This window comes from Podospora pseudopauciseta, chromosome 6 (genome assembly GCF_035222475.1).
Source record: "Podospora pseudopauciseta strain CBS 411.78 chromosome 6, whole genome shotgun sequence".
NCBI classification, from domain to species: domain Eukaryota; kingdom Fungi; phylum Ascomycota; class Sordariomycetes; order Sordariales; family Podosporaceae; genus Podospora; species Podospora pseudopauciseta.
In genome coordinates this window covers 4,113,075-4,127,189 of record NC_085895.1, presented here as the reverse complement: position 1 = coordinate 4,127,189, position 14,115 = coordinate 4,113,075, and the positions used below count along the sequence as shown (strand labels likewise).

The 14,115-nt window shown below is 51.6% G+C and overlaps 6 protein-coding genes and 1 non-coding gene across 7 annotated transcripts; 5 read left to right on the top strand and 2 right to left on the bottom strand.

Annotated features, from left to right (window-relative positions):
• Positions 1-52: 52 nt before the first annotated feature.
• QC763_610500 (uncharacterized protein) lies at positions 53-2,707 on the top strand (the record flags this gene model as incomplete). Its single annotated transcript, XM_062914873.1, has 4 exons — positions 53-146; positions 205-808; positions 862-2,116; positions 2,214-2,707. The coding sequence occupies 3 exons, from the start codon at positions 53-55 to the stop codon at positions 1,697-1,699; spliced, it is 1,536 nt and encodes a 511-aa protein (XP_062763642.1). The 3' UTR covers positions 1,700-2,116; positions 2,214-2,707.
• Positions 1,780-4,730, bottom strand: QC763_610490 (uncharacterized protein). Its single transcript, XM_062914872.1, has 3 exons — positions 3,178-4,730; positions 2,214-3,104; positions 1,780-2,059 (listed from the first exon to the last, which is right to left on the bottom strand). The coding sequence occupies exons 1-3, from the start codon at positions 4,480-4,482 to the stop codon at positions 1,853-1,855; spliced, it is 2,403 nt and encodes an 800-aa protein (XP_062763641.1). The 5' UTR covers positions 4,483-4,730; the 3' UTR covers positions 1,780-1,852.
• A 287-nt stretch (positions 4,731-5,017) lies between these two features.
• On the top strand, positions 5,018-5,516 carry QC763_610480 (uncharacterized protein; the record flags this gene model as incomplete). The annotated part of the gene is made up of 2 exons (XM_062914871.1): positions 5,018-5,370; positions 5,439-5,516. The coding sequence occupies exons 1-2, from the start codon at positions 5,251-5,253 to the stop codon at positions 5,514-5,516; spliced, it is 198 nt and encodes a 65-aa protein (XP_062763640.1). The 5' UTR covers positions 5,018-5,250.
• Positions 5,517-5,931: 415 nt separating this feature from the next.
• Positions 5,932-7,861, top strand: QC763_610470 (uncharacterized protein; the record flags this gene model as incomplete). The annotated part of the gene is made up of 2 exons (XM_062914870.1): positions 5,932-6,561; positions 6,629-7,861. 2 exons carry the CDS (start codon positions 5,932-5,934, stop codon positions 7,859-7,861), a joined length of 1,863 nt encoding a protein of 620 aa, XP_062763639.1.
• Positions 7,862-8,787: 926 nt separating this feature from the next.
• On the top strand, positions 8,788-10,494 carry QC763_610460 (uncharacterized protein; the record flags this gene model as incomplete). The annotated part of the gene is given in 4 exon segments (XM_062914869.1): positions 8,788-9,364; positions 9,380-9,566; positions 9,696-9,745; positions 9,764-10,494. 4 exon segments carry the CDS (start codon positions 8,788-8,790, stop codon positions 10,492-10,494), a joined length of 1,545 nt encoding a protein of 514 aa, XP_062763638.1.
• A 482-nt stretch (positions 10,495-10,976) lies between these two features.
• On the top strand, positions 10,977-13,429 carry QC763_610450 (uncharacterized protein; the record flags this gene model as incomplete). The annotated part of the gene is made up of 2 exons (XM_062914868.1): positions 10,977-12,961; positions 13,015-13,429. Exons 1-2 carry the CDS (start codon positions 11,175-11,177, stop codon positions 13,427-13,429), a joined length of 2,202 nt encoding a protein of 733 aa, XP_062763637.1. The 5' UTR covers positions 10,977-11,174.
• Positions 13,430-13,495: 66 nt separating this feature from the next.
• Positions 13,496-13,569, bottom strand: QC763_0100940. Its single transcript has one exon. It is a non-coding gene; the product is annotated as a tRNA-Asn (tRNA).
• Between the last annotated feature and the right edge of the window lie 546 nt (positions 13,570-14,115).

Below are 14,115 nucleotides of genomic sequence, written 5' to 3'. Positions count from 1 at the left end.
TCAGACTCAACCACCCATAGTCTTCAAGGTCACTCGAGCTCACAGAGTCACAATGTCTGTCTCAAGGTTGAAGGCGTGGCTCGGGGCCGGTCTGTTGGCGACGGCGCAACTCGCCTCAGGTTACGCTCTTGACCTGGGTTCAAAGGGTAAGTCTCCCTAGGTTGTCAATGACCTATATAATGCTCAAACACTGATAATTTGCAGAATCCGTCGAAGCTGTCACATCCACTCTTTCTTCTCTGGCCTCCAACGCCCCCAGACTTGCCCTGAAGCTCACACCAGAGGGCTTGAAGAAGCAGCTGGAGGATCCCGAGTTCATCGCCAGCTTGGTTTCAGGGGTTGAGAGTCTGATTGATGGCCTCAACACTGGCCGCCACAGACGTCGGCTCACACCCAACGTCGCGCCCCTTGTTCCTCAGGAGCATCGTCCCAGCGCGGCTCTTCGGAAGCGTCTCGACGTGGATGGTGTCCAGATCCCAAGCTTCGAGGAGTGGTTTCAGATCGACATTGACGATCTTGGACTGAGCGCTATCTCCACCGCCAGCTCCAAATCCGGCAAGGAGGCGCCCCCTGCACTCTCCAAGCTGACGCTGGAACTTATTCACCGACTGAACAAGCTTGACACTGTTGCCAGTGTCCACGCTTTGCAGCAAGGTCCACCTCCTGCTGTTAATCCTAATGATGACCCTCGCAGCGGAAATCAGGGGTATTTGAACGCTGCCCCTCAGGGTATCAATGCCCGCTACGCTTGGACAATCACTGGTGGTGACGGTGCCAGAGTTGGTATCGTTGACATGGAGCAGGGATGGTATGTTGCTTCAGCCCCTCTGTGATAGACCACTTGACTGACTCTCTGAATAGGAACCTCAACCACGAAGACCTTCGTGCTGCCAACATCACCCTCATTTCTGGCCGCAACAGGGACTATCCCGACCACGGCACTGCCGTCCTGGGCCAGATGCTCATGGCAGACAACCAAATCGGTGGTGTCGGCATCGTCCCCGCCGCCAAGGGCCGAGTGATCTCTCAGTCTCGTCCCGATGGCTCGTACAATACGGCTGCGACCATCTTGGACGCCTGCAACAACATGGCCAGCGGTGATATCCTCCTGCTTGAAGCTCAAGAGTTCGACCCCGTGGGCGGCCAATACTACTGGCCCGTGTCGGTGGCTGACGCGAATCACGAGGCCATCCTCGTCTGTACCGGCAGGGGAATCATCGTTGTCGAAGCGGCGTGCAACGGCGGGAATGACTTGGATGTCTACCGCAACCTGTCCAACAAGCGCATCTTCAACCGCGCATTCCCCAGCGAATACCGCGAGTCCGGTGCTATCATGGTCGGAGCGTCCAGCGCGTCGGTTCCCCATTTCCGGCTGGGCTACTCCAACCACGGCAGCCGTGTTGATGTCTACGGCTGGGGCGAGAACATCGATACCACTTTTACCAACGCCGATGGCACTGCCAACAACCTGTACACCACCGGCTTCAGCGGCACATCCGGGGCTAGTCCGATTATTGTTGGTGCTGCCGCCGCCGTTCAGGGTATTGCCCAGGCGAGACTTGGTCGCAAGCTGAGCCCTGCGAGAGTCAGGACTATTCTGACCACCTCTGGCACCGCCAGCCGCACTCCCTCTTCTGATCGCATTGGTGTTCTGCCTAATCTCAAGGCCATTATTGACGGTGGGCATATCAGAGTGTAGACGGGGTACGGAGTGACTGGATGGATAGTGGATAGAGGCGTTTCTTGGGATTTTCGACGAGATCTTGGGTAGATTATGAGTTGGAAAGAATGATTATTATCAGATAAATGTTATTACCCATTGATCCTTTGCACTTGCTGATTTGCCCCCCCATCACCTCGACGCTGGTCCGCAGCTGTACTCCCACTTCTCACACTCCTGCTCCATCTTGCTGAGCTTGCCGTAGACCTGCTGAATCTCGTACCTGTCCAGCTTCCCTGGGTCGCACTGCTTGACGACCAGTAGTCCATCTTGTATCATATCCAAGAAATCATGCAAAAACCCGGTGCATGCTGGGTTGGCGTGTAGTCTCTTGATGAACTAGAAATGGTATTGGGAACTGGTCTTTGAATGGGGAATGTGAGAGGAGATGGGAAAATGTGTCAATGTGTCAATGTGTCAATGTGTCAATGTGTCAATGTGTCAATGTGTCAATGTGTTAATGTGGGAATATGGTAAAGGGGACAAGACATACCTCGGTGACAGCCGGCTTGACTATTCCCTTGAGACCCCCTCTTTTCTGCCCTTCCATGCTGTGGTCCTCCTCGATCATGAAGAAGGCATCGCTGGTGATCTCAGGTGGAATGAGACCACCACCGTACAAGATGTCCAGTTTTGTTCTGTGCTTCAGACTTTCAGCGCTAAAGGGCCCTGCTCTAAGCTGTGTGAATTCGTCGAGGAGCTTTTTCCCTCCCATGAGCCAAGTGACAAACTCTAGGTACAAACATCCAAGCGTCCACATATCGTACTGGCGGCCTTTTGGATCTTGGTTGGAAGGAAGATCGCACTCGGGTGCTCGATAGTTGTAGGTCATTCCGACATGAGAGAGTGGCTTTCGGGATATGGTGCGATGAGAAGATGTGGAAGCCAGGCCAAAGTCTGTGAGCTTGAGGGTACCTCGACTCTTCCATGTGGAACAATGATTCTGAGTTGGGCCATCTTGAGCATTGTCTAAAAAGACCAGCACATTCTGTGGCTTGATGTCCCCATGATGGCCAAATGGTTCCCGTGGACCTGGCTTCAGGGTGTTGCCCAGCTTTGAGTTGGTGCTTGAATACTCGTGAATCTTCAACACACCGCTTGCAATTCCTTTGCACTGATGTGCCACCCATTTCACAGTGCCGTGGTCCATTTTTGGGCTGGCCTCGAACTTTTCCCAGTAAGAAAGTAGGTCGGATTTGGCGCAGGGGAAGATCAGGAAGAAACTGTTTCGCTGTTCATAGGTGGCTAGTAGGGATATGAGATGTGGGTGTGCAAAGTTGCTGAACTTCTTCAGCATGTCAACTTCTCTTTTGAAGTGATCTTTATTTTGGGAATGGAGACGTTTGATGGCGAAGGTGCAGATGCATGATGGTTCTCGAGGACACTGCAGTGTTTTATTAGGACCCGCTGTAACCCACTCTTATCTGCGTACATTTGATCCGGGATTATGTACCGACCTTGAAACTCTTGTGAAAGCTATGATGATCAGGGTGAAGGATGGCCCTGAACACCCGACCTCCACCACCCAACAGCTCTTCCTGCTGACTATCGACAAAGGGATCGTTGGATATGGCTTGCTTGTTCGGGTCCGTCAGAAAAGGCATGATGATCCCGTCTTGTAGAACATAGTGCTCGACTTCCTTGTACAGCTCGCTTTTGGCGAAAAAAGGGGCCAGAGTGACGAATTGCCACGATGCGAAATTCCGAATCTGTAGAGGCGACCAGCTCCCTCGGAAACACTTGAGCTGTTTGTCCCGCTCCCTCGAACAACGTAAATCGTATTCGCCAGGTCTCGTTGGGTTGCTGACTCTGACCAAGGGCAAATCCGAGTCGTTGATGTTTTCTTTGAGGAACTTGGTGATAGAAGAAGACTTCTCGACAAGGACCAGGATCGCAAAGATTTTACGAAACGTTATGGTCTTTGTTTTGGGCTTGTCGCCCTCTATAGAATTCTCGGTTGTCTCGGCACAAATCTTGCGCGCGTATCTCCGGATGGTTTTCTCATCATGGGTCTCTCGGAGGGGACCTGATAGTTCCTTGTAGACAGATTCTTCGGTGATGAGCAGAGGTAACAGATCAATAGGTATGAACCCTTTCTCTTTCTCTTCGTCATCAAGCGGGTGGAGAGACTGAAAAAGTTGTGTTTGGAGCGACTTCCTGTCTTTGGTATGGTTGCGACTTTTTCGCCGCTGGAGAAACCGAGATTTCCTATCTGGATCGCGCATGTATTGGCCGTTACCAAGATCTGTGATCTCGCTCGGTTCGACTTCATGGGCCGGTTTGTGGTGTAGATCTACTATTGGTACGCCACCGTCCCCCCGGAATGGTGCACGAGCTGTGTAGTTGACTCTGGGTGATTTCCGGCCGCTTGAAGGTGTCCGCTCTTCCACCTTCCACAACTCAGAGTCTGACTCGTCGATGATACCCTTCCGATCCAGCTCACTGGTGACTAGTGTATCGAGTCCAACTCCAAGTTCAACAGGACGCCTAGATCTATCCTGGAGGTGTTCTTCTTCTGATGATACGAGACTGCTGCCTGAGCTGGACTCGGTGTCAGAGTATTCTGTTGCAAGATCGCTCTGGTCTCTGGAGCCATCGTTTGCAGACGTATGCGGCGACTGTCTGGTGTGGTACCCCGAGGAAGCGAGACTAGAGGCTTGATGAATGCTTGGAGAAAGAGTCTTGGCAGAGGGTGATGCAGCTTCAGATTCCATGTTCGAGTTGTCGACCTTCATGTTGAATACCGGTGTCTGAGGTTTCATGGTGGGCAGTCGTAGTCGCCTGTCACGGTAATTGTTGGAATGCACTTGATATCGAGGGAATATCAAGACATTTCCTGTCCATTTTGACGCTCAATTCCATTGTTGTCTAAGGTAGGTAAGGACCAACCCACGACAGAGCCTCGTGAAAACCATTCCCCTGAAATTTGCTAGGCATTTTGAGTCGCTCATTGGTGTGCAGCAGAGACCAATCATGTGCGTTGAATGGGTTGAACTGGGGTGAAAACTCGACACCAGACAGCCGGGGCTGAAACTCCAGTCGGGTGGGATGGGAAATGTACGTACTTGCTATGCCTCGCCCTCCTTACACAGCATGTGGTACGCGCGCCCAGATGGCATTGGGGGCCTCATGCAAGCAGGTAGGGCGCCTATGGAAATGCGCCTCACTCCCTCTTTGCCCGGGCAGACAGGCCACACCGTGTGAGTTGTGGTTGGTGGGTGTGCCGTGCGCGACGCTTGAACAAGTTCGGTGAACAACATCACTAGGTCTGACAGTATTCATGTTGCCAGGTCATGGGCGACGACGACCTAGGCCCAAATCTGGCGAATGGCACGTCCACCGAAAGTGAGGCACAAATGTTGTTTGCAACGATATAAGACTTGTCTGCCCATTTCTTCCAGTCGATCGTGGATGAGGACGGCCTGGATCTCTTCAAGATGCCGACAACTTGAACCACCCATAGAACGGCCTGCATTCGAGTTCGCTGTTACCTACTTCCACCACTCACAAGATTGGAACTGTTCACGGAAATGATGGAGGACAAACTTCAGCTCGAATCCACACAAAACCTTCCAGCGAGGGCCATAGACCCTCTCAAGCTGATAGGCCTGTTACGCTCCCAGTTTGGACTTGGTCGCTATGAGATATCGGTGGGCAGGCTCTTAAATCCATCCAAAAAAAGAAGATAAAAGGTATGCCAGAGCTGACACCTTGGTAGATGATCAGAAGCTCCTACAACATCCGCACCCCCAGGCAGCTTTCTCTGGACGAAATCGCACAGTGCAAAGGGATCTAAACTCGGGCAACGGTCATGACGGGCACCCAAGTGGCAATGATGTAGGACGAGGCTGTCATGTTCACGCCCTGTTTTGCGAAGGATAGTGATACGTGCCGCATGCGCAGTGCCATTGTGATGACAAGCCCGTGTCGCCCTGGAAATATTGGGGTATCTTATCAATGGTGGCGCATCATCCAGTCCAGTCAGGGTGGTGTGCCTGATGAGGGGGTCGAAGCCAAGAAATGGCATGAGGATGGACCAGGCTGCGGGAAGCTAGTACAAGTTCAGTGCCCCCTAACTGACGCCAGTCAAGGTCGTAAAAGTGTCTTAGAGTACCTACCCTCGTTATTATTTTTTTCATCTTCCATTGAGCTGACACATTGTCATTTACCGCACAAGATCATTTCCATCTCAAACAGTCTCATCATGCAAGATGCCGCTCCAAGAGGAACCAAAGTTCATCTCTAAAGAAGACCGAAAGGCATCTTTTCTGGCCAAGAAGAGTAAAAAGTCCTCTCTTGGCTCAGACATTCTGGGCAACTTACAGAAGAGTGTTTTCGATGAACACATTCGAGAATTCCTACCCAATACTTGCATCGAGACTCTTCTCACCCCAGCTGCTGTTCGTCGGGAACTGCACCTGTCCGATGACCCGGAGTTGGAAGAAGAGGTTGTCAACTTTGTGATGAAAAGTGCCCCCAAACTTTTTATCACGTCACTGCTGGCCGGACTTACCGACAAAGACCAGGAGCTAGCAACAGCCATGATACAATTCGAGACAAAATCTGTGAACGACAACTCCCTACCTCTTCCTGACAGCGCATTCGTTGACGAAGCTGGTGAATTTCTGGAACCATGGACTGAGGTGTCCAGGCGCAGTTTTCGTCGAAACCAATGGACGGTTCTCGTACCAATCATCTCAGAGAGCAACCCCGAGCTGGATCTTGATCCGGACTGTATTCTTCCCATTACTGAAAAGTCAAGAGCGGGCGAATCAGGTGCTTTCGGCGAAGTTTTCCAGGTCAAGATCCACGAAGAGCACCATCTGAATCCCATCATGAAGGTTTGTTTGCTTTTCCTCAAAACAGGTCTCTCGCATGTATTAGGTGCTGATCTTCACGCTCACATAGTATGATGGCAAACGAGCCGATGTTGCCATCAAGGTCATCAGGCCGGTTTATCGCGACACCACGGATGAAAATGAACTGGATCAACTTCGAGATGAATGGGTACGCGAAGTCAAGGCTCACATTGAAATGCGCAACCTCAAACATCAGAATATCATCGAGTTTATCGCCGCCATCAAGCGTGGCAGTGACCGATATCTGCTGTTTCGCTGGGCAGAGGAGGGAAGCCTGAGAAAGTTTTGGGAAATGCCTGAACACAAGCGTCCAGTCGTGACAAGAGAGCTTGTCCGAGCCGTCATCATGCAGATCCAAGGAATGGCGGATGCGCTCGACAAGCTGCACAATTACCGCTACGGAGGAGGCTCATACCGGCATGGAGACTTGAAGCCCGAAAACATCCTGTGTGTGGTCGGCCTACCACCTCGAGACGGCCAGTTCGGCTTTCCTATTCTCAAGATTTCCGACATGGGACTTGCAAAACATCACAACATTGCTACCCAACTGCGACACAACACATCAACTCAATACACGACAACCCGCTACGAACCTCCCGAGGTGGCCTTGAAGTCCGAGCTTGGCCGTTCCCGACGATACGACATGTGGTCTTTCGGATGCGTGATATTGGAGATGATGATCTGGCTGCTGTATGGCACCGATCATCTGGAAAGGTTCAACAGCCAGATCATCGACGAGGGAAGGCATAGAAGCCACTGGTTCAAGGTCGACAAAGATAAAGACGAGGCATTCGTGCATCCCCATGTCCAGGCGACAATCAGAGCTCTGTATTACGATCCAGAATGCAAGGCAGAGACTGCACTGAAGGAGCTTCTCACCATCGTCAAGACCAAACTTCTCGTCGTGGAATTGGACCCTCCAGCCACACCCGTCAGCAGTTTAGCCCCCCCAAGGTCCACCGACGGCTCTCGCGCATACTCTCAAGAACTCATGGAGCGTCTAGATGATATCGTGGCTCGAGGCAAAACCGACGAGTCATACTGGTTCACGGGCGCCAGCCGCGAGCACATCAAAGACTTGAAGGTCGACAGAGCACCAGAGTCTTCCTACCTTTCGCCAAACTCAGCGGTAGGAGGAAACCGGCCCCTCCGACCTAGGCCCCCTTTGAGGCCCCTTGGAGAGAATGGCGGTGGTATAATTCCTGATGTCGGATTCGAGGATCAGCCAAGCTTGATGGTACCTGTGATTACAGTTGTTGAAGCAAAAACAAGACGAGTATGATTACCGGTCTAACGACGCTTTGGTTTATGCTAAGAAATCTCAGGATGTATGACTCCCCATAAACCCACCTAGGACAGGACAATACTTTGAAGGGCATAGCTAACCGAATGCCCGCGGCGCGGATATAGGAGGTAAGAACCAGTAAATTCCGCTGAAATGAGTTAAAAGACAGAGATTCTGACAGTTGTGTTTTAGTACGTAAGTGTTAATGCTATTCCCTGAGCGGTTAATACATTGTAGACTCGCATGGCTGACAGGTAGCCTTGTAGCGTGTAAGTGCATTCTACGATCCTTAGATGTGGTAGAGATGATTCCGGCACTGACACTTGATAAGCAGAACGTAAGGAATCTTCCCCATCTGCGGAATGCTGAAGGCTAACCATCTTAGGCCGTAAGTGACTTCTGAGATTGAAATCCCTGCGGCGATAAGTTAACCAGAGAAAAAAAAGTCAAAGGTAGGTAAACATCCTCTTTCAGCTGGTATCACCCTGATATTCTTGTCATCCTGATGTCTAACATCATCTAAAGCTTGACAGAACCGAGTATCCCGTCGACAACAAGTTCGCCCGGCAGCTTGTTTCAGCGCTGAGCGTTCCAGACATATACCCAGTGAAACCCGCGCAAGCTCGCCTCTGTGGAACCTGCGCCGCGTACGATCTCTGCGTGCCTCAATTTCACATTACAGACACTCTGGCAGAGCTCGATGTCAAGCGTGCCCTGTGTGATTTCTGCAAGTTGAGGTACGAGGCATGCCACCATATCAACCGGGGCCTGGTACAGACAGTCCGCTTCGACCGCGAGCAGTCAATGCTCAAGCTTAACGAGAATCCCATTCCGGTCTTGTCAATCTGCCGAAGCCCTGGTCAGTGCTCGCCAATTCTATACCCCGGTCAACCTGTATTAGGTACTAACGAGGAAAAGATTTCATGGCGTCAAACTCCAATCACATTCAGATTGGGTTTCCCAGCCTTCCAGCGCCTGCTTCGACGACCCACTTTGCCTTTCTGACAGAATGGCTTAACGACTGTGACGAGAACCACCGAGGATGCGATCCGGTGAAGAAATACCCACCTCCCACCAGACTTATTGATCTTGGCAGCCCTGACGCTCCCGTCGTGCGTCTCATCCAAACAACAACTACGGAGACCGTCAAATACATTGCTCTCTCGCATCCTTGGGGCCAAGGCCATTCGTTTTGTACTTTTCCTCACAACCTTGCTCAACACAAAGCAGCTATTCCTGTGCGGAGCCCCAACTTCCCTGACACCTTCCGTGACGCAATAGCCGCCACTCGTGCTCTAGGTGTTCGGTATTTATGGATAGACTCCATATGTATCATCCAAGGGCCCGACGGCGACTTTGAGAAGGAAGCCAAGAGAATGGAAGATGTCTTCAGCGCAGCCTACTGTGTCATTGCCGCAAGTAGCGCACGAGGGCAAAGGGATGGGTTTCTCAGAACCAGAAAGGAAAGGCAATTCCTTCAACTACGTGGCGAGTCCAGTAGTTCCACCCAGAAGGGCAGTCTGTACGTCTGCCGGTTTATTGACAACTTTGCGGAGCACGTGCTGAATGGGCCCTTGAGTAAGAGGGGTTGGGTCCTGCAAGAACGCGCCTTGGCCCGAAGGACAATCTACTTTACCGACTGGCAAACCTACTGGGAGTGCGGCTGCGGAGTGAGATGCGAAACCCTGACCAAGATTGACAAGTATGTCTGGTGTTTTTACCCCTGAACCACTGAACCTTTCTTGCGCCCCACTTCGCCTGTTGTTTACACCGCCCCTGCCTCAAACTCTACTTGAATTTTGTCCTCGGTCATACTGACAAAAAAACACAGTAAACTTGTCTCCTTTCTCGGCGACCCGTCCTTCCCATCGAAACTATCAAGCTCCCTCTCCGACAAAGGTTTCGACCGAGGTGAGCGCATCCGCTTCTACGAGGACCTGTACCGACAATATTCCCGCCTCAACTTCACCCGCCTCACCGATCGCCCCGTTGCCATAGCCGGACTTGAGCAGCGAATGATCAACAACCTGAAGGCCAAAGGCGGGTATGGAGTTTTCCATGACGGCGGCAGCTTGTTGTCTCGATCACTGCTCTGGAGACGTGGCGCCGAGGCATCGACATTGAACAGGGTGGACTTTTCGAAAGCCAAGCAAAAGGAAGGGAAGAGCTTGCCCAGCTGGAGTTGGATGGCGTATGATGGTGCGATTGACTACCTGGACTTACCTCTTGGAGGTGTCGACTGGAGGAATGATGCGGTGCTTGACCCGTTTTGTTCTCCCGGCTCGGGTCGCAATGATCCCTCAAATGAGACAGCCGTGTTGAAAGCGATGGCACGACCATTTGTTTTTGAGCCTGTTGGCGAGCCGGGAGAGAGTGTTGATGTTATTCTGGACGCTGGGAATGCACAAGGAGTTACGGGATGGGAAGGGTGGAAAGCGGTGGTTGTGGGGACCAGACGGATAGCAAAGGGGGAGATTGTGCCTGTGGAGCACAGAACGCATTACTTGCTTATTATCACGGCTCTTACTGAGGGCGTTGGCCATGAGACGATCTATCAGCGAATTGGAGTGGGCTATATGCCGGGTGGGTTTCTGGGTGAAGAGGGGGTTCAAAGAGTGACCGTCGGATGAGGTGAGATTGTAGCAAGACATGTTTGGGAAAAGGTCTTTTATCCTAACGAGCCTATTTCATATCTCTGCCCTTTTCTTGTGGCAACGCTTCAAGTAGGATGCGTTTTGACGTCTTCCTCATCCACAGCCTGAGGTGATACTGTATGCTCTTCTATGTGCTACTCGCTTTGGTGGGATAAGGGTCACGCAAACCAGGCTGCAGGTTCAGGGACTCGAGTTTCAAGTAAAGCATTGGCGCCATGTTGTGCGATCTCACCGAAATAGAATCATGCAGTGCTACACTACATCTATGAACCTATTGGACCAAATCCAACGATGATTGACGATCGACATCGTACCCTGACTCACCCACTGCATCAACACGGAAGGCTCCGTGCTCGGGTCTAGGCAAGTAAGTCACAAACAATATCCTTGCCAGTTGATGGTCTGACGCCCATTGGACAAAACTAAACGGGCAGCTTGCACTGCATTTTCATGGCCAGGACTGGTACATTCTAGCTTAAGATGCCAGGCGCCCATGCTGGATATATTTATTCCATGTGACTGAAAGGGCGTCGTCCACTTTGCGCTCTTTCTAACGAACCATTCACAGCATCTTTGGTTGTATATTACCAAAACATTCTTGTTTCCCTTGACTCAAGACTCAGCCTCTTACATGGGTTGATGACAGCCGAAAGGCAATGGATCATTTAAACGCCAACCACATCTACCATCATGGACACGGCTATGGGCCTGTGGCAGATCTATACACCGGAGTTCCTTCAGGACTTTATGATGCTGCCCCGTCGACAAGGGACTTTGACAGCACGACTCAATGGGTTAACACTCTGGAAGGTCCAAGCGCTGCGAGCAGCAAACGAGGGCAAGAAGGGCCACAACCTGCCTTCACCCACGACCCCAATCAGGAACTGAAGGGTGTACGGGTCTCGAGTCACTGGTCTGAAGCCGCGAGTAGTGCCTTTACCAAACCACTCTGGAGGATATGGATGCTGGAGATGCTATGCGTTCTTCTCAGCCTACTTGCCTTTATCACCATAGTCGTCACACTCTTCAAGTTCGACCGCCAGAAACTACCAGATTGGCCACTGAAAATCTCACTCAACACCTTTCTTGCTTTCTTCACCACCCTTTCCAAAGCAGCCTTCATGGTTCCAGTATCAATAGCAATTAGCCAAGCTCAGTGGTCCTGGTTCCTGGACGAAAGACCGCTGCACGACTTTCACGTCATCGACCAAGCAAGCAGGGGACCGTGGGGCTCTATCGTTTTGCTCACTCGAATCCGTACGAAGCATATCGTCGTCATTGGGGCTTTCATTACCATCATAAGTGTGGTGACATCTCCAATAACACAGTTGGCCATCAGCTACCCAGTTAGGGAGGTTGTGGCAGCCGAGCTTGCAGAAGTTCCAGCGGTTCGCACCGTCATGTCGCCCAGAGATGAAGTCACGTTTGCGACGCGCACTGCAATGCTGGAAGCCATTACTCCCGACGGAAAGCAAAGCCGCAGAGTACGCATGGCACCTACTGGAGCGACCTGTCCGACTGGCAATTGCACCTTTGATGTGTTCCACTCCTTGGGCGTCTGTGTGGAGATGGTAGACATTTCCTCAGCGATAGTCGTGCAAAGCTGGCCGGGTCCGGAGCCTGGAGAGGAGGCTGTTGTCAAGAACAACGGGTCTGTGGTTATGATGGGCGATCCCTTTTACCCCAGACGCACTATATGGAACGCCTCTCTCCCCGGCACGCACGTCGATCTGGTTCACCAAAGTCGAATGGCTGCTATGTCCGATATGCTCGTGGGCAACCAGACCGTTGGGTTTGCAGACAATCCCACTTTGATGGCGACACGGATAGCGTCGTTTGTGGAGCTCTACACTGTCCCTATCCCACAGAACGACGAGAACATGCGGCAGCTGACAGATATGTCCAACGGCTCCAACATTGCCAGTGCAACACACCAGTTTCGACACGAAGCCCTCGAGTTTCTGTTTCACCTATGCGTCCAAACCTACAACACCACTGTCCGAAATGGTATACACGACAACCAGCTTATTGCTACCACTTCACAGCCAACACCGGAGGACTCTGACTTCTTCCTCAACATGAACTGCAGCTCCAAAGTAGGCGTGCCCACTGGATGCCGTCATAGCCCGTCGTCCAAGTGGAATATCACGCTGCATCTCGAGAGCCCACCCAACTCTTCGATTCCGTCGGGGAGCTTCAGTGCCAACTACCGTGCCATGGAGTTCATCGCGGGCGAGATGAAGACATACATGATGGGATCTGGGCGCGAAACATACTACGAGCCGTGGGACTCGCCCAGTCGTGGGGTTGTAACAAGAAGTGATTTTATCAAAACCATCATGCAGATGGTCTTGTACACCGAGACGACCATCATCAACACGACGGCGCGAATAGATACCATGACATATCTCTTCAAAAATATCGCCACGAGTATCTCTTACCGGTATGTTTCTCTTCACATGACCGGGCATGTTGCTTTGACTGACACTCCCTCAGACTTAGAACGACCGATCAAGAACTCCAGCTGTCCAGCGATGCTTTCAATGTCACAGGGCAGGCGTGGAAGCAGGAATCCTATGTTCAAATCACCTGGCCGTGGCTGACCTTTTTGGCGGTTGAGCTACTCGTCGCGTCCATCTTCTTGGTTGCCACCATTATTGGACAAGTCAGAATGCGCAAGACAGCCAGACACGAGGGAGGATCTGACTATAGTGAGATGTTTTTTGACTACAAAGACGCTGCCATTGCCCCTCTCCTCGCTCTTGGTCAACAATGTCGAAGTGAGGCTGGCGGCGGACTCGGGCCCAGGGAGGTGATGGAAAAGGCTGCAAAGAGTCTTCGGGTGAAGATCGACGGGAATGAAGTGGTTGTTTCTAGGAGTGAAGTCCGGGGGGTCAACATTATAGGGTGAAAAGGGCAGCTGAAGGTGCCAAGACGGTTTGGCACATAGCCACTAGTTCGAGGCCCGCACAACAGATCCTCTGTGGCGCAATTGGCTAGCGCGTCTGACTGTTAATCAGGAGGTTGGAAGTTCGAGCCTTCCCGGAGGAGTTTATTTTTCTCTCTTTTTCCTTGAAACATACCTTTTTGGTGATGTTACATTTCAAGTCTTTCTTCACATGCGCAGCACTCGCAGAAGGTTGCCTGATGAAAGCGTTGAAGTGAACAAGTCTGTGTAGGGCTAGTCTTAAGGCGGAAGACATTTCGGTGTGGAGGATCCAATTGAGCGATTCCCAATGCGCAGTACGATACCTGTTGTAGTGGAATCAAGACTTGTGAGCTCTCTGGCTGGTGATAAGTCTGCAGCCGATAGAGTTTGTTCACGGATTCATCACGACAGCCAGTCTTCCGTGTGCTTCTCGCAACTGCCCTGGGGTGCACCGTCAGCCACATCAAGAACAGAGGGAAAGGCTGCTCTGGTTCATCCCAAGACGTGACAGGCAGCAACTTTTAAGCAGTTAAATAGGTAGGAGCATCTGTTTACACCCATGTATTCACTCGCATTCTGGAACATCTCACGGCCCCACCAGACACTCACCGGATTGTTCCCACACAGACGGACCAAAGTGAATATCATAGTAGACCAGGATAAAAGCT

Excerpts from the sequence above, each read along its gene's own strand:
- QC763_610490 (XM_062914872.1), bottom strand. The coding sequence starts at position 4,482 with ATGAAACCTCAGACACCGGTATTCAACATGAAGGTCGACAACTCGAAC. Across the intron at positions 3,105-3,177 it reads GCTTTCACAAGAGTTTCAAG|TGTCCTCGAGAACCATCATG; the intron begins GTCGGTACATAA and ends AAAACACTGCAG. Across the intron at positions 2,060-2,213 it reads TCAAGCCGGCTGTCACCGAG|TTCATCAAGAGACTACACGC; the intron begins GTATGTCTTGTC and ends TACCATTTCTAG.